This window comes from Setaria italica, chromosome V (assembly GCF_000263155.2).
Source record: "Setaria italica strain Yugu1 chromosome V, Setaria_italica_v2.0, whole genome shotgun sequence".
NCBI lineage: Eukaryota > Viridiplantae > Streptophyta > Magnoliopsida > Poales > Poaceae > Setaria > Setaria italica.
In genome coordinates, this window is record NC_028454.1 from 117905 (window position 1) to 136343 (window position 18439).

An 18439-nucleotide genomic window follows, 5' to 3' on the forward strand; every position below is an offset into this window, starting at 1 on the left:
GGTGGCCGGAGAACCCAAAGCCCTGGCAACACACCGGGTCGTGGCAGTTAGCGATGGAGTGGTTGCGACCGAGGCAGCGGAAGTAGTGCATGGGGGATGTGGGTGAGGTGGGCGAGGGGAAGAAGGGTTTTAAGGAAGGGGGTGGAGGCCGACGCGGAGGTCGAGCGGGGGAGGAGGTGACCGATGCATACAATCCCGAGAAGGGACAAGCAGAGGCACTACCCAGGCCATCACCCACAGCAGGCGATGGTAGAGGGGCAGGAGTGCAGGGGCAGAGCAAGGGGCCGCCCAGCAAGAGAGGTGGCGTGGAGCCCCGGGCAGGTGTAGACGACAAGGGCATGCCGAGAGAGAGAGAGGAGGGGCGGTCGGATTCTCCTCCCTACGCAGCGTCATAAACGCGACGGGACGGGAGGGAGATGAGGGTGGCGCGGGGGGAGGACCCGAGTGGGGAGCACCAGGGTTAGGGGCAGAGCACCCCATGATAGGCGCTGGTACGGCAAAAGGGGGAAGGCCATGCGGGCGCTAGCAGCAGGGGGGCCCACCGACAGCAAGTCAACGGGGATTTGAAAAAAAAAGCCTATTGAATGGCCGCTAGCCGGGAGGGGAGGATGACAAGGTGGACACCGCCGAAGTAGAGCCCACCGCGGCGGAGGATGGCAGCTACCACGGCGGAGCGGAGACCGGGGCAGAGAAAACACCGGGCAGGGGATTCTCCATGGAGAACCGGTCGGCAGGCGAGGAGAAGAGGAAGGTGAGTGCGGCTGCCATCCAAGAGGAGTTGACATGGGAGGTGTCAACGGCGTGGACGACCCAGAGGAGGGTGGGGGAGGCAAAAGGGGAAGACGGGGAGAAGGGGCAAACCACCAGGACATGGAAGTCCAGAAGGATGGCGGAGGCGAACAGCACACCGCGGCGGGGAGGAGTGAGAGGGGAGACCCAGCGGCGAGGTTGGTTTTTGGGCAGAGGTGGAGGTCGAGGTGGCAGAGTGGGAGCAGGGGTAGGAGCAGGGTGAGAGCTAGGGTAGAGGGGGAGGGCAAAATGCCGGTGCCAAGGAGGTTGAGGGCGGAACCTCAGAGCAGCGGGATGGGGATGCCGCGAGAGCGATGGCGCGTACTTGGGCATTAAGCCATGCGGGAGCATCGGGGGAGAGCCTGGGTCCCCAGAAGAGGCTAGGCAGTCGGGGTGGCCGCTGGTGCCAGAGGGGCAGGACCGACGGGCGGGGTTAGGGAGGTCGCTGGGGTGGCCACCGGTGCCAGTGCGGTGGGGCCGGCGGGTTGGGGCGAGTCGGGGTCAAGCGGCCTCATCCTCATTTAATTTAATAGTAATACCAATAATAAGATAAGATATAAGAAAAGATCGAAAAGAGTAGTCTTCATCATCCATCAGCTGGCAGTTGCAGGCCCATGAATGAAAGTGTGCGCTAGCTCAAAGAAAGGAACAAATTAAGAGGCTGCTAGCTGCGTTGCGTGTATCGGCCCAGCTGCCGGCAAGTTAAATTTTTGGGAAACGCTATGGTCAGGGCGTCCAGACGGTCGGACGCTCCCCACCACTCCGTTCCTTCTACCGTTTTTTTCTTCCCTATCCCTTTTCTTCTTCAACCTTCCATCCCGATGTATTCCTCATCCATCCCGGCGGCGGCATGCTCCCCAACCCCGGCAGGCTCGTCCCGCACCCCGGTGGCCTCGTCCCCCACCCCAATGGCGACGCGCTCCCCCACCACGGCGTCCTCCTCGTCCACCCCGGTGGCGGCACGCTCCTCCACTTCGGGAACCTCGTCCCCCACCCTGGAGGTGCCCCTCCCCCCACTCAGGCGTCCTCAACCAACCGGGAGCACCCAACGCCCCGGATCCAGGCTGGTTGTCGTGGATCTGAGTGTTGCAATAGGTACCTCATGGTGTTGCAATAGTTATTTTTGGATGTTGCAATGGTGGCTTTTGATGTTTCATCTGTTTTGCAACAGTCTGACTTGCCAGCAATCGGGTGTTGCACCAACTTGTTCATGATGTTGCATATAGTTATTTTCTTTGTTTAGTCTCTTCTTCTTTCGTTATTGCAATGTTGTAAGAGATGTTTTTTTGTTGTTGCAATGTGTCTGTTTTGAATGTTGCACGAAGCAATTCGGGATGTTTCATGCACGTAAAGGTGTTGCAATCCTCGGTGTTGCAAGTGTTGATTTTTGATGTTTCGATAGTTATTTTTCAATGTTGCGACGGAGCGCCCGATAAAACAAAATTATCGGACGTCCGGGCGCTAGCACTTCCCTAAATTTTTTGCTAGCTTCATTCAGTGCCTTTTCCATGCAATGCAAGGAAGGAGAGAGAATTAGTTTTTCGGATCATGCATGTGAAAGTACGTGTTCGCTTAGCCTTGTTGCAGCACTGATGCAAGGAGATCGAAGGAACTTAATTCTTCTTCTCCAGGAGCAAGCAGGAGGCTGCAGCAGGAACTTAACATCCCAAGAGCTGAGGCATCCATCCATGTCCCTGGCGTCGATGAGGCATCATCTATCGATCCATCAGTCCAACAAAAAAAAAACGCAAGGAACCGATGCCTGCGATTAGATTCCAACCCGGGATGGGAAGGCAGGCGTAGGTGCAGCCCACGTACACCGCTCCCGTTTCGTCGATGCTTTAGCTTTATTACGGAAGCATATCCTTCCCATCTCATCTGTAATAATCGGCTCTCTCCCACACCTCCTCGAGCAAATTAAACTTGTTGCTAGCTTGGAAACGTTCCAACACGTACGACATCAATTCCAAATCCAAATGAAATGGCCATACACGCATTGTCATGGTGCACATATGCTGTAATGCAAGGATATTCAATTCATTCAGAAAGAAAGAAAGAAAGAAAGAAAGACGAACGTTTCGTTTCCCAGACCTAAGTACCTAACACGATATCAATTCCAAATCCATGGAGACGTGTGATGGCGAGGTGAGTGAGCCCGGCCGGCCCTAGTGCGTGTGGTGGCGGCTTGCGCTTACCTTGTGCTACCTCCACCTGACCCTTAGCTTCTCCTTTTTCTTTTATTTCCTTTTTTCTTTAACTATTTTATTAATTATGTGTAAAATAATGTGCAACAACACCAGCACGTCTAAAGCTGCATGGTCTGCTAGCCCTTTAATTTCCAGCGAGGAATGCACGTAGGCTTTATTTATTTATTGTTGCAAATGATTCCTGTTCGTGGTCAAATTTGACATTAAGCCGATCTGGCAAGGCCGATCGGTTTGTCAAAGCGGTCTGACCGTTCTAGCGAGTCCGAGAAGAATTAAGGAATTTAAGACTTGTAAAAGGATTTTCTAGCGGACTAAGATCTCACCACCCTATAAATATAAAGACACGGCCGATTGAGGTTGAACCCAATCGATCAAATACAATTGTCTTTACTTTTCTAGCTCCAATCCCAATCTTTTCCAATTTGACCACCAACAGTAAGGATGGATTTAGCGGATTGGATGGGTTAGTCAAAGCGATCTTTCAGCTGAATTCACTACCAAGTTATCCTTTTCTTCTCACACCATCTAGTATAGTTTGACCATATATTATATAATCCCATCAATGTAGTCAAAGTTACCTCAAAATATTCGAAGCTTATATGCTGTCGTTTCTCAAATGCTGATAAACACAAAGCTCATTTAGAAACTTTTGTGAAGTCAGGTGCCTTCAGCCGAAAAGAAATAAAATGCCGGACAGAAACTTTAAGGTGGTTCTAACTAGACTACAGCTGCTAGCTAAGTTGTATGCACGCTTGGGCATGCATATGGCCTGGTAGGCAAAGATATATATACGCCCGTCGGAGTCAAAACCCATTCCATGATTCAGGTACTCTCTTTTACTTGTTTCATGGAGATCGTCTCGTACAATGTTGTTTGTGTTGAAAAAGAGGCAGCGCCGCTACGAGAGTACGCTAATACGCTTCCACCTTGCAAGTCCATTAGAGCAACTTTAGTAGGTCATCTAAACCCCTATCTCAACCGGAGCACTATTTTTTTACTAACTCTCCCAATACGGTAGTTAGATTGGAAATTGGAGAACTTATGAAAATGCTCTAAACCCGTTGGGAATCGGGAATGTCGGATCTGTGCCTTCGCCATCCATACGCGCCGCCTGCTGCCTCGAAGTCGTGCTGCCGCCACCAGGCAATGTAGGGCTCGGGGTGAGAGAGGGAGTGAGTGGAAGAGGAGAGAAAGGGAGGAATCGATTCCTCCGTTGGCTGGCGTGAGGAAACGGCCCTTGGTCAGGGGTACATTTGTCCAGCCATGAAAAATCTTACAGGTTTCTAAAGGTTTTTCACGGTACGGTCCAACGGAACTAACAGCAATGTCATTTTGGGATGAAAGTTGAGGTCAGTATCAAATAAGGAAGGAAGAAATTCTAAGGGTTAAGGAAGGAACGAGTCATTTTCGTAGTGTCAAATAGGAAGTAATCTCTACGGTAGTTGGATTGGAAATTGGAGAACTGCTGGAAATACTCTAAACCCTCCATTTTATGGAGGCCTCCAAAATTCCCCCACAACCTCCATTCTTGAGGGGTCTCTAAAAACCCCTCTATCGGTATGGATTGTTTAAAGAGTATGACTAGAGTTGAGAGAAAAAAACAAACTTTATAGGGGCAGCCCCTACTCAAAAAGTACTGCTGAAAATGTTCTAATCCATCATGGATCAACATCCTCCCGGTGGTAATTAAGCAAAGCATCCGGTAATTCCCGCTATATATGTGGTCGCCAACCTTATATTACGTGGATATATTGTTGGGGTGCTGATGCATGCTTTATTAATTTAAAACAAGCTAAGCACCATCGGTCGTGCGTGCCTCTCGCATGACATGAATAAAAATATATACAATAATAATCCATTTGCTAATTGATTCGGATGGATGGAGAAATATATAATATTATTAGTACAATAAGATAATGGAGATAAAGAAAGCTAAGGCATGCATGCGTGATGTGGTTGCGATCCAAGTCAGCGCCACCGTGGGCAACATGCACGCATATCTCACACTATCTAGCCCCCATTTGGCACGGCTCTCCCACCGGCTCTTGCGGCAGCTTTTGCACAAGCTGTACCAAACGCCTCAAATGAAAACGGCTTCAACTCGTGAGCCGCGCAAAAGCCACTAGCAAAAACAACTGGACGGGATGAGCCGTAAAATATGGCTTCCCCCGGCTTCTCTCCATCCACGTACGTGATTTTCCATCTTTCTCCCCGACTGCTCTCCTCCCCGGCGCACGCGCGCTGATGGCCGCCTCCCAGCGCCGTGCCCCACCGGCTCCTTGCGCCGCGCCAGCAGCCTCCTGCGCCACGCCCCGCCGCCTCCCTGCGCTGCGCCCCGCCCGCCGGGTGCACGCGCTCGCGCGGGGCCACGGCGTGGGGGCATGACCGCCGGGAGGGAGAGTCCGGGAGGGAGGAGGGAGGAGAGAGGAGGGGCCGGCTGGGATCGGATAAGGAGAGAGGAGGGGCGGTCGGGATAGGATGAGGAGAGAGAAGGGGAAAAGAAGAGAGGGGGAGGAAAGAGAAATAAAAAAGGAAAGGAAAAGAAAAAAATGAAGAGAAAAAAAGAAAAAGAAAAGAGAGAGAAAAATATATAAGGGTATTTTGGACATTTGACACCTTCTTTACATTCTAAAAAGCTAGGAGAAGTCGTTTTGCCCAACGTTTTCGTATAAAATAAGCTAGAGCTAGAAAAAGCTGCTTTTTCATAGGAGCCAGACCTGTTTTTTCAGGCCTTGCCAAACGGGACCCTAGTGGGCCGGAGTGCCTGACTGCGACTGACTGACTGACTGCAAAAAGATGGAGCCACCTAGCCTCTCAATGCAATTCCTTCCAAAATGAATACAGCCTCGACCACATGAAGCCACCCTCTGCACAGGCCTATAAATACCCATGGATGGTAGCTACCTAGGTAGCCCGGCCACCAGTCAAACAACAATGGCGGCGGCGGCAGCGGCTGAAGCAGCTGCATCCCTCAAACGGCGCTCCATCCCTAGCAGTAGCAGCATCAGCATGCTGACGCGGTTCCACGCCGGCTACTTCCGCATCAGCCTGGCGCTGAGCGGGCAGGCGCTGCTGTGGCGCACGCTCACCGGCGACGGCGACGGCGACTCCTCATCATCGAGCACACCGATGGTGCGGTCGCTGCCCTCCGCCGCCTTCCTCCTTCTGTGGTCGCTGGCGCTACTTGCTTTGGTAGCCCTCGCGGCGCTGTACGCCGCGCGCTGCCTGCTCCGCTTCCCCGCCGTGCGCGCCGAGTTCCGCCACCACGTCGCCATGAACTACCTCTTCGCGCCCTGGATCTCGTGCCTGCTGCTCCTGCAGTCGGCGCCGCCCTTCCTGCGCCCCGCCGCCGCGCCCTACCGCCTGCTCTGGTGGGCCTTCTCGCTGCCCATCCTGGCGCTTGACGTCAAGGTCTATGGGCAGTGGTTCACGCGGGGCCGCAAGTTCCTCTCCATGGTCGCCAACCCGGCCAGCCTCATCACCGTCATCGGCAACCTCGTCACCGCCAGGGCCGCCGCCAAGATGGGATGGCACGAGGCCGCCGTCGCCATCTTCGCCGTCGGCGCCGCGCACTACCTCGTGCTCTTCGTCACGCTCTACCAGAGGTTCCCCGGCTCCGACTCGCTGCCGGCCGTGCTGCGGCCGGTCTTCTTCCTCTTCTTCGCGGCGCCCAGCATGGCGTCGCTCGCCTGGGACGCCATAGCAGCCTCCTTCGACACATGCTGCAAGATGCTATTCTTCGTATCCCTCTTCCTCTTCGCGTCCCTGGTGCGTGCATACATGAGTTACTTACTAGTATTTAATTAATATAAAAAGAAAGCAAGTGCTAGCTAGTGCACAAGCATTATCGATCGATGGAGTATACTTTCTGTATGTCAACCTTTTTATTCTCGTTGGTGGAGAAAAAGCTAGTACAGTAGCTAATAAGATACCTGGCCTTCGTTCCATCAGCTAGGATATACATCTGTGTAGCTAGCTAGTGCCTATAGACTCACTGCCAACTACAGTAGCTCTCAGGTCTCCATGGTGGTGACCGTGACGGCTGTGTGCATGCGTGCGTCGTCATGAACTGGATTGGCATTGGATCGATGTGTGTGTGTGTGTGTGTGTGTGTAATATAAGCATATATATGGTGGCCTGCAGGTTTCCCGGCCGGCGCTGTTCCGGCGTGCGATGCGGCGGTTCAGCGTGGCGTGGTGGGCCTACTCGTTCCCGGTGACGGTGCTGGCGCTGGCGTCGGCGGAGTACGCGCAGGAGGTGCGGCAGGCGGCGGCGAACGCGCTGATGCTGGCGCTGGCCGTGCTGTCCGTGGCCGTCACCCTCGCGCTCATGCTCTTCAGCGCCCTCCGCACCGCCGACCTGCTGCCGCACGACGACCCCTTCGACTGCCCCCACCTACCTATGTAAAAAGCTAGCTAGCTTAGCTTCTTGACCGGCCACATACACATGCAGCTAATGCTTGCTCCAGATATACCTGTATGTATGTGTGTATGTGTGTGTGTATCGTACGTATGTATGTGTATACAAATAGTAATTTGGGATGGGACGGAGAGGTCGGATCTATGGGGAAAAATTAGGTGCGGACGGTCCCCAAAGCACTCCCGTGCGGCCCCCCTCCTGATTTCTGCCGCGTGGATGTCCAGCGCACGAACGGAAGCGCGCGCTCGGCTCTGTCGCGTGGGAACGCCTGGCCGCTGGCTCGCTCGGCTCGCTCGATCGATCCATCGCTAGCTCGCTCGCTCGGCTCATCGTCAAAACAGAAACCAGGGCATCTAGCAGAAGCCGTCGTCCGCTTGCGTTAAAACCTCCGCTAGATGAGAACCGCGCCGCCTCTTGTCAAAACCTCCGCGTGAGGATCCGTTCGTTGTCTACCACCGCACCCCTTGTGTGCCGCCGACGCTGCCACCGTTTTCCAACGCCGTAGCCTCGATCAGGAGAAGACGTCCTTGTGCGATCCTGATCGTGGCACACGAGGACAACCGCCATAAAAATCTTCGACGAGCATCCCAGCCGTAGCAGTCGTCATGGGAGAAGGAGGCCAGGAGGATAGCAGTCTGCATTCCACGACAGGAGAAGCCTCCTCACATATCACAACTGCAATGGCGGTAGGAAGCCAGGAGAAGGACAACGTTCTCGACTCGTCGCTTATGGTGTCGTCTGTGCCTGTCCTAGCACACAACGGAATGCAGCCAACGCAGGTACATATTTTTTCACATTCTTTGGTCATCATGAGTTTTCACGTGTGTGTTTGACCGTGTTACATGACCTCTAGCTCCACTGATTTGTGACCATATATATGCTAGATTGCACAGAATTACTCCGACAATAACACCAGAGTTTGTTGCATGATACCTGAAGAAATAGCAGATGAAGCACAAGATAAGGTAACTAAATTACAAATAATTTATTTAACTGAGAGCGTAATTTATTTCGTATCGTAAAGGTAAGTCACATTAATTCTGACTTAATGTACAACAGATGGCTGATGAAGTTGTGCAACCTATGATCGTTCCTAAAGTTGGAATGGCTTTCGAATCACAGGATAAAGCTTATGAGATGTACAACACCTATGCTGGTAAGATTGGGTTTAGTATTAGAAAGAGCCATACAAAGCGACGAGGTGATGTGACTCTACGTCAAAAGTATTTGGTTTGTAGTAACGAAGGTCATCGAGAAACTGAGTCATCAAGGCACACTACAAGGACGGATTGCGATGCTCGTGTTCAGTTTAGTGTCAGTAAAGAGGGGATTTGGACGGTGCAAAAGGTTATACTTGATCACAACCATTACCTTGCTAGTCCAAATAAAAGGGACAAGCTGAGGTCCCAACGAAGTGTTCAAGAAGCGGACAGGAAGCTAATTGGGCAGATGAGGCAATCCGGGATGAAGCCAGCCCAGGTTTTTGAGTTTATGAAGGAGTTTTATGGAGGAGCCGACAAAGTGCCATTCTCACGGATGGATTGCAACAATGAGATTGGCCGTGAGCGCAAGAAGTACTTAGAATCCAATGACGCAGAAACACTACTGGAATACTTGAAGCGTAAGCAGATAGAGGATCCAACTTTTTTTTATGCCATGCAAATAGACAAGAAAGATGGTCGGATAGCTAATTTCTTTTGGGCAGATGGCCAATCTATCATGGATTACGCATGCTTTGGTGATGCTGTGTCATTTGACACAACGTTTCAGACCAATAAGTTTGAAATGCCTTTTGCTCCATTCCTCGAACCAACCATCACAAGCAGACTATCATTTTTGGGGCTGCATTGTTGTTTGATGAGACTATACCATCATTTGTTTGGCTATTTGAAACCTTTCTAACAGCAATGTCAGGCAAACATCTGAGCACAATCTTCACTGATCAAGACGCGGCCATGGCAGGAGCAATTGCTTATGTATTTCCAAACACAAGTCATCGCCTTTGTTTGTGGCATATTTACCTTAATTCTGCTAAACATCTCGGCCATGTAATTCAAAAGCATCCTGACAAGTTTCTACCTGATTTTAAAAGATGTGTCTATGAAGACAGATCGGAGTTTTACTTCAAAAAGAAGTGGGATGAATTGTTGTGTGACTATAACCTTGAGGACAACAAATGGATGGCAAACCTATATGATTTGAGGGCAAAATGGGCTGCTGTGTATCGTGACTCATTTACAGCTGATATGAACTCGACCCAAAGGAGCGAAGGTATGAATAATGTATTTAAGAAAAGATTTCGTAGAAAACTGGGTCTTTCGGAACTTCTTGAAGAATGTGAGAAGGTTTCCAGTAGTCTTCGTAATAATGAGTTGGATGAAGATTTTAATTCACGTCGAAAGAGCCCAGTTACTCATATTCCTCTGTTGAAGACCGCAGCTGAGTCATATACAAGGAGGATGTATAAAGAGTTTGAGGAAGAATTTAACAAACAATTTTCATTCTCTTGTAAGTTGTTGCAAGCCGAAGGGTCAATTCTGACATATACGGTTACACATATGTATTCTGATTATGGAGTAACTGTCATATTCAACAAAGCAGACAGTACTATTACATGTGCTTGCAGGAAGTACGAATCCATAGGTACGTGTGTGTGTATATATATATATATATATATATATATATATTCAAATTTGAAATTGCAATAATACAGCATCTAATACAAATTAATGAAACATGGCATTCATATCTGATAGGTATATTGTGCAAGCATACCTTCAAAGTCTTCAATGTCAACGATGTTTTCATTTTGCCTTCGCAATATATCCAGCACAGATGGACAAAATATGCAAAGAGAGGATTTTATATTCAGAAACAAGGATCTGAGGAGGAAAGTTTAAAAACCCATGCCGCACGTATCTCACGGAAGGCAACATCTATTGCATTGAAGTGTTCAAAGTCAAAAGAACTTCTTGATCTTTTGGAGGAAGCTATGGATAAGTTGGATTTGGATGCAGATAATTATCTAAGCAAGATGGAAGAACAATCGAAGGAGGCTCCTCTTGTTTCAGCTAACTTCGCAACAGATACATTTAAAGGTACAATATCGTTTAGAGTTTCTGAGGTGGTAAAAGGTGCAAAGAGTAAACGAGGGACCATCTCCCTTGAAAAGAATACATGCAAGAAGAAGAAAACTGCTAAAAATAAAGGTATTGATTGTACCAATTCTAGCATTATTGTTTTATTCTATACTTGTATTATTAACTATATGTGTTTGACTGTAGGAGAAGAGTCAAATAATGTAGCGGAAAATAGTTATGAAGGTGCTGGCCCAGATAAATTTATTGTAAGACTTTTGGCTTCAACTGCATTTATTTTTCATATTTATTTGCTTACATACTATTTTTATGAATATGAGATTTTTATGAACAATTTCATATTCTATGACAGGATCTAAATGATGGTAGCGTTGATGCTAACAGTACAATACCATACTTCAATATGCACGGGAATTTTTCTATCATGAGCGTTCCATATATTAGAGGAGGATACACAAGTATCTTACTTTGGGTTGATCAAGCTGCCACAATGCAGCTGCCTGCTAGAAAATTGGATTTTGATGGACCGACAAATAAAGAAAATATGTAACCTTGTTGTGTTACAGCATAAATTTATTTTTACTGATGCTTATTGTTCATCTAAGCTGTTTTAGAAGAACCAACCATTTATGAGATCACATAATTTGTTTCTTTTTTTTACCATATTACACTCTGTCCTGTTGTCATTTTTCTTCTTTTTTTATACCATCCCAGAAATTTGAACATCCATATATAATTTCATATCAAAAGAAAAAATGATACATTGATCATGTCAAGAAAAGATGATACATTGATCATCTCTGTACATATGTGATTACTACAAAGTACAAACTACAACATCAAACATTCACACTCCGGACTGCTCCAAGAACTTGACTTCCAACTAGGTGGTGAGCTCGATCTCATCGAGGACAATATCACTGCAGACTTAGTCCAGGAGCTCTCGATCAGAGCATCAGTTTGTTCAGAGCCGTGCTGACATCAGGTTCTATGTGTGCATTTTGGCAGATCTCTTCTAATTCTGTCCTCCTTTTCTTGACAATCCATCTGCTGAATGATTACAGTAGGCTGTGAACAACGTTTAAAGATCAGAATAGTGAACACCAACAAAGAAGTTAAACCTTCTCAATTTTTTCCTAGGAGAGAAGGCCAGGTGATGTGATTCCCTCCTCTGATAATACGAGACTGCTCATTACATGTCACGCAATGAAACAAATACCAATTGCATATCAGCTTCGCAGTTGCAGTGACATAATATGGTGATAATATTATCACAACTGTGCTTCTCTTTTCAGTGTCAGGAAGTGAATTTAGCTATGCAATTGCAAGGGCCAATCAGAAATCACATTCACACAAATGTAGCATGATATAGTGCAGTAAAAGATACTTTTAGACCAGTATTGGTGGATGATGATTCATGTGAAAGTAGAGAATCCAAACCAGACAATTGCACGTATCAAAATCACTTAGCTAACTGAAAAAGAAGAACCCAAAGCAAACAGTTGCACACTTATGCAGTTATGCTGTTACAGCACCCTAAAACTACTAATAGCATTAGTGTGCTCTATTCAGTAGCAAAATAGACAATGAGATAATTGAACAGCGTATGGAGTACAACCAAAAGAAATTTACCCCCTGCATTCAGAAATCACAATTAGCCTCAAAAGCTTGGAGGAAGTTAACATGCACATTCAGAAATCACAATAACAGATAATAGCATCATAACCCTGCGGGAACCAGTACTGCTCGAACCGGCATCTGGAAGATATGATTTCTGTCAAAATAGAGGACACAAATAAGCCAGTTAATCTCACAGTATCTTGCCAATGTGGGTGCTAGTTTCCATCAACCTGTGCGCATCAGCTGCTTCAGATGAGGGAACGTCTTGTAAATCATAGGCTTTACCTTACCAGTGGGAGCGACGACCGCAGGCCACACATTCTTTTCCACCTCGGTGCAGAGAGTTGGACGACGGAGGGAGGCGGGGGCGGCCGCCGGGCTCCAGGGTGGCGGGGGCAACCGGCGGCGAACGACGGAGGACGGCGGCAGGGGCGGCCGGCGGCAGACGACGGAAGACGGCAGCGGTGGAGGAGGGAGACGGAGGCAGCGGCGATTTTTTTTTTCCGAGGATGGTTTCCGGTGGCGGACGAATGGATAAGGCGTGGCGGAGCGAGCCGAGCAAGATCCGAGCTTCCATCTGCGGAGCGAGCCGCTTGCGGAACGAGCGAGCGTGCAGCTGGCAGCCGAGCTGAGAGTCGAGGCGGAGCCAGGCCGTTCCCACGCGCGCTTCCGTTCCAGGATCGCTGGACAGCACACGCGGCGCAAATCGAGACGGGTCCAGGATCGCTGGACAGCACACGCGACGCAAATCGAGACGGGGCCGCACAGCGATGGTTATGGGGGCCGTTCCCATGCAATTTTTTTCCCGGATCTATAATGTGTACGTGCAGCCCCAGCCGTCCGGCCGGGTGCGCTCTCCCTCTCTCACCCACACCCACACCCACACCCCGATATGGTCACGGCTCCTATTCATCGTCTACCTCGAATCGTAGTCCTCGCACGAGAGAGCACTGCACAATGCAATGCAATGCTGCAACCATCGACCAGGATGTATCATGCTGCACAACCACCTACCTTACCAGCTTTTTCTTAGAAGTTAAATATTTTTTAAATAAACTAGTTCAGCATTTCATACAGTGATGTTGAAATAGTATGTATAAAATATTGGTGCAACGTATCTAAAATGCTAAAGTAGTTCACTCAAAATGAACGTATCTAAAATGCTAAAGTAGTTCACTCAAAATGTTGACGTTCAAATAACAAACTAAAGTAATCATATTAGATCTCATTTTGTAAAGGTATAAAGTGAACTGAAGTTGAATGCACGATCTCATTTTGTAAAGATATAAACTGAACTGAAACTGAATGCACCGCCATCAGAGAGAAAAGTGAGCTTGAAATTTGGAAAACAAACCTTAAAACCCATCAATACCAATCTGCTGCTACCTAAAATTCATAAGCAACTTTCTTCTAGAAGATACATAGATACGGTACCTATCGGATTCTGATACTGCAGGCCTACTAATTGAAGGACCAAGATCAGTTTCAGTCCAAGAGGGATAGTGAGGTACATTTTTCTATTTTTTTTAGGACCTAGGATCGTGCCCGTGCGTTGCTACGGGCAATCAAATATTGGTATTGCAATACACATATAGCATTCAACAAGACTAATAATATAAAAATCAGAACAAATATTAATTCAGTATTTAATCAAGAACATAATTATTTAATTAAACAAAGCTATACGCCACGCATCCAAAGGGCAATCAAATCTATTTTATGTCAGCAGGAATATATCTAATATATCTTCGATACTCATTCGCTTCGTGCGCCAAAAGATCGATGAAGAAGTTTCGCCGCACTGTCATCGTATCCTATACATAAATCGAGCTACCTGATAGAAATAAATGTGCCCGGAAACTTAAAAAAAACTACAAATTCATGATAGCGCAGAGACACCAGAATCAAATTAGAGCAGGAGCTAGGTAAGCAATTGAGGCATTCCATCGAATATGTTGAGAGCATATGTCAACTCAAAAAGGTGTGAGCATGCTACCAGTGTGGCCAGCATATCATAAATCATAAACTACAAACATGAAGTAATTGTAGATAAACATCGAAGACTGACAAGTGCACAACACAAGGGAATGTTATTATTGATATACATGTGAATATCATGCAGAGGCTACTTGCAATTTGTACAGCAAAAGGTTGACCTCATAGCCTTTATCCTATTTTCTTCAGAAGTGCTCCAGCTGGGGATGCTGCAGATCATATCAGAAATGCTGGCGTAACCTAAACACCTGACAAATAGGTTAACGCAGAGATGAAGGCAGATCACAGGCAATTTATACAGCAAAAGATTGACAAGAGTCTTCGTTCTATTTTTCTACAACAGTGCTCGAGGAGATGTTGCAGTCACAACAAAAAGTGCTGCCATAACTTGTCTTTTCAGGCTTAACTGATGCACCTGTCAACGAAGGTGGAATCTGAATCTTATTATATGAGGTTTGGTTTCAGGTTTATGATTTTTTTAAAATAAAAGGGTTATGTAAAATGACATCAAGAATATAGCAAAGACATTACCTTACTGTTCCACCTTGTTTTGTGTATGAGCACTCTCAGATCTTATCAAAGGTGAAATAAAGCTTATGGCTGACATCATGTGAGTGAGAGCTAGTTTAGAAATTTTAGGCGGGTTCAGTAGTGCAAAACTAACATAGCAAGGGGCACCAAACTTCTCAACAGTCCCAAGGCATATCCCAGGCAAGCATAGTATATAAGGAATTAAGGATTAACCATGAGCAGCTGAGCTTCCTGGAAACACCCCGTAGTGGCATACAGAGATTAAAAAGTGATCAGATAGCATTTCGATTTTTTGCAAGCTTTGGGAATTACAGATTCATTGCTTAATAATTAGATCTAATACAGAATGCAATGATTTACATTACCTTGGTTGTACGATTTCCATGTTCTTAATATCTTGTGACAGTTGACATTCAGAGAATCAACACTGTAAAATAAAAATGAAAAATGGTTAAGTAGTCATGAAGGAAGTAAAGCTATGGACATACTGTTATGTAAAATGTTTTACAGGAATAAACTCATTATATATGCTCTCGAACTATCTACCAAGTTTCAGATCAGTATTGTCCGGGTGCTTTAATTTTAGGTTGCAACCTCAAAACCTACTATCTTATTGATTCATATGTTCTATATCATAGCATTTAAATTTCACATAGCCATTCATGCATGGATACATGCAGAAAGTTTGTTCTTGATGCTTGTTTAAGCACACATCTGTGGCCCAAAACATTAGAAGAGCAGTATTTGCAATTCAAAAACTAAGAGAGCTATATGATTTCTCTAATAGTTGTTATGAAATTTTAAGCCCATATTTTACATGAGATTAAGACAACATTATTATATGGTTTCTTTGTATTCGGCGAGACTAAGGATAAGTATAATTAATTATGTTTATTAACAGCAAGTAGTTATCTCCGACTTGTACAGGCAGCCATATGCTTTTCCTAATTAGAGAGACATGTTTCCTTCAGCTGAGTCGCCATGGAACCCAGTTGAATGTTACCATTTGGCACGAATTTGAGCAATAATCGTTTCAACAAACTGAGTACCACAAAAGAAGCACAATTCCTTGAGAAATAATTAATATAAATGGTAATTTATACAGCACAGAAGAATAGCTCTAGTCATTTCTCAGTGAGTAATGCTAGTAATTGCTGTTTTGGTTACGTCCAGCTGCTGGTAGGAAATTGGTGGATATTGAATTCAAATGAATATATATTGTGGATAGATTAATACCTGCGCGGGGTCATAATCATGTACAATATTACAGGCTCTTGCTTCCGTTCTTGTTATTAGGCATTTCTACAAACAACTTGTGTGCAGTAGAGATAGCTCGTCAGAGGGAGCAGCGGCCATATGCACGGACAGAGGGGAGGGCTGCAGAGGCTGCTACGACCGTCGGCGGCGAGAGCGCGTCTGTGGTTGAGACGCTGCGCGGCCGCGTTGCCGCTGGCCCCGCCCGCCCCGTGCTCCAGGCGCTGTGGCCGCCAAGCGGGCCCGCCGCCTCCAGTGGCGGGGTACATTTTCGGTGCTCGACCGAGGGTGGATCTGCCATAGCCCCCTCCCCACGCTTCGTTCCTGCGCGCGCCTTCTCGCCATGAGTGTGGCGCTGTAAGGAAAGGAAGGTGAGAGGCACTGGGAGCAGGAGGAGAGGAGCACGTGTCCACGAGACGAGAGTGATGGAGCCGCCATCCAGCTGTTTTCAACGATGAGCAGTTCCGTTTTGTTCGTTCGTAAGCCACGCACGACAACGACAAGGAAAAGCGACTGCCTACCTTGCGTTGCCTTGGGTGAGAACGCACGGCGGCTGCCGACATGGACATCATCACTAGCTGCTACAGAGATCTTGGTCCTGTTCCTGTTACGTCGTTTGACCAGAGCTACGCGCGCTATAATGGTGTATCCTGGTTACTCGATCACTACTGTAATTACGAATTAACCAGATCGATGGTTGCGATGATAAGTAGAGTAGATCGCATGCATTGATGGGTTTGGCGTGGCGGTGCCAACCTTTCACATGATCCGAACGGCCCCATTGATTGCAAGCCGGGCCGGGGCCCTTTTTCTTCCTCTCTTTCTTTCTGTCCTAGCTTCTGGCCATTCACATGCATGCCTGCCTGCCCGGCCATTTTCTTTCTTCAATCTTCATCGATCAATCAGCTCGATGATGCCTCGGCCTAGCTTGGTGGCTCTGTACGTTAGCATCTGCTCCGTGCTGTTCATCGCCTCCAAGATGCTCATCTCCTTCCTGCTCTACAAGAAGTGGGCGCGCAAGAAGCGCATCATCGACAACAGCCTCGCCGGCGGCAGGATGGTCATCTTCCGCTCCGGCAGCGGCGGCAACAAGGCGCTGCAGTCGCTGAGCCCCAAGTCGTTCCTGGGCATGCTCATGGGCCTCTCCAGCAAGGACGTCATCGGCGCCGGCGGGTACGGCACCGTCTACCGGCTAAGGGTCGTGGGCAAGGCCGGCGGCGACGGCAAGGCGCCCTGCAGCTTGTTCGCCGTGAAGCGGCTCAACCGTGGCAGCGCCGAGATGGATCGCGGGTTCGAGCGCGAGCTGGACACCATGGGCGACATCAAGCACCGCAACATCGTGCCGCTGTGCGGATACTACGCGGCGCCCCACTTCAACCTGCTCATATACGAGCTCATGCCCAACGGCAGCCTCGACGCCCTGTTGCACGACTCCTCGAGCCAGGAGAGACTCTCCAGCTGGCCATCCAGGTACCGGATCGCTGTGGGCGTCGCTCGCGGCCTCTCCTACCTCCACCACGACTGCATCCCGGCCGTGATCCACCGCGACATCAAGTCCAGCAACATCCTCCTCGACCACGCCATGGAGGCGCGCCTCTCCGACTTCGGCCTCGCCACCCTCCTCACCGGTGGCCCCAACGCCACCCACGTCACCACCGTCGTCGCCGGCACCTTCGGCTACCTCGCGCCCGAGTACTTCGACACCGGCAGGGCCACCACCAAGGGCGACGTCTACAGCTACGGCGTCGTCCTCCTCGAGCTGCTCACCGGCAAGAGGCCCACCGACGAGTCCTTCCTCGAGAACGGCACCAGGCTCGTCACCTGGGTCAAGGAGGCCATCGAGGACAAGCGCGAGGACCACGCCGTCGACGACGCCCTCCAGCTGCTCCCCGCCCACAAGGACCAGGTCAGGCTGCTCTTCTCCGTCGCCGACAAGTGCCTCGACTCCGATCCCGCCAACAGACCAACCATGGCGCAGGTCGTCAAAATCCTCGAGCACCAACAAGGGATTGATGAAGATCCTAGTAGCTAGTAGAATTTAGTAATTTGTCTATAGTGTAGACAGAGTGCATGTATTACATAGCTAGCCTGGCTATGTATAGTGATGAGCGATGTACGTACTTACTCCTAGTAATTGGAATAGTTGGGTTTATCGTCGGAGGAGGCTAGCACTGGGCTGCATTACTGACTGGGCCTTGCTAGTTGTCGCTCCTCTTCCATCCATCATTGTTGGTTAGTTACTTAGTCCACCCTTCTAAAATTTTAGCTTCTAAAAAAATTTTAGTCAGCTCTTAAAAGACTGTTTGGCTTCAGTGACTAAAACTAACTAAAGGTAATAAATGCTATGGCAAAAAAGACAATACTGCCCTCCCCCATGACCCTACTCCTTCTCTGCCTGGAGCCTCTTCTTCCCTGCCCCGCCCCACGCACACACGCACCCGCCCCTCCCCTCCCAGCCCCAAGCCCTCTCGCTACCCCCTCCGTCAGCGGCCGGCGCCCTCCTCCCGCCGACGCCCCTACCCTCTC

At 48.4% G+C, this 18439-nt stretch overlaps 3 protein-coding genes across 3 annotated transcripts; all 3 read left to right on the plus strand.

Moving 5' to 3' along the window:
- The first annotated feature begins 5842 nt into the window (after positions 1–5842).
- Positions 5843–7537, plus strand: LOC101769758 (S-type anion channel SLAH1). Its single transcript, XM_004967260.4, has 2 exons — positions 5843–6764; positions 7140–7537. Exons 1-2 carry the CDS (start codon positions 5886–5888, stop codon positions 7401–7403), a joined length of 1143 nt encoding a protein of 380 aa, XP_004967317.3. The 5' UTR covers positions 5843–5885; the 3' UTR covers positions 7404–7537.
- Positions 7538–7688: 151 nt separating this feature from the next.
- Positions 7689–9594, plus strand: LOC101780431 (protein FAR1-RELATED SEQUENCE 5-like). The gene is made up of 3 exons (XM_004971403.2): positions 7689–8194; positions 8300–8380; positions 8475–9594. Exons 1-3 carry the CDS (start codon positions 8021–8023, stop codon positions 9315–9317), a joined length of 1098 nt encoding a protein of 365 aa, XP_004971460.1. The 5' UTR covers positions 7689–8020; the 3' UTR covers positions 9318–9594.
- A 6884-nt stretch (positions 9595–16478) lies between these two features.
- LOC101770168 (receptor-like serine/threonine-protein kinase At1g78530) lies at positions 16479–18132 on the plus strand. Its single transcript, XM_004967261.3, has one exon. The coding sequence runs from the start codon at positions 16677–16679 to the stop codon at positions 17943–17945; it is 1269 nt and encodes a 422-aa protein (XP_004967318.1). The 5' UTR covers positions 16479–16676; the 3' UTR covers positions 17946–18132.
- The last annotated feature ends 307 nt before the right edge of the window (positions 18133–18439 follow it).

What these genes read in the sequence shown, in the direction of transcription:
- LOC101769758 (XM_004967260.4), top strand. Translation starts at nt 5,886, where the DNA reads ATGGATGGTAGCTACCTAGGTAGCCCGGCCACCAGTCAAACAACAATG. An exon ending in TCTTCCTCTTCGCGTCCCTG is followed by an intron (nt 6,765 to 7,139) that starts GTGCGTGCATAC and finishes GGTGGCCTGCAG; the next exon opens with GTTTCCCGGCCGGCGCTGTT.
- LOC101780431 (XM_004971403.2), top strand. Translation starts at nt 8,021, where the DNA reads ATGGGAGAAGGAGGCCAGGAGGATAGCAGTCTGCATTCCACGACAGGA. An exon ending in ACGGAATGCAGCCAACGCAG is followed by an intron (nt 8,195 to 8,299) that starts GTACATATTTTT and finishes TATATATGCTAG; the next exon opens with ATTGCACAGAATTACTCCGA. An exon ending in CAGATGAAGCACAAGATAAG is followed by an intron (nt 8,381 to 8,474) that starts GTAACTAAATTA and finishes AATGTACAACAG; the next exon opens with ATGGCTGATGAAGTTGTGCA.
- LOC101770168 (XM_004967261.3), top strand. Translation starts at nt 16,677, where the DNA reads ATGATCCGAACGGCCCCATTGATTGCAAGCCGGGCCGGGGCCCTTTTT.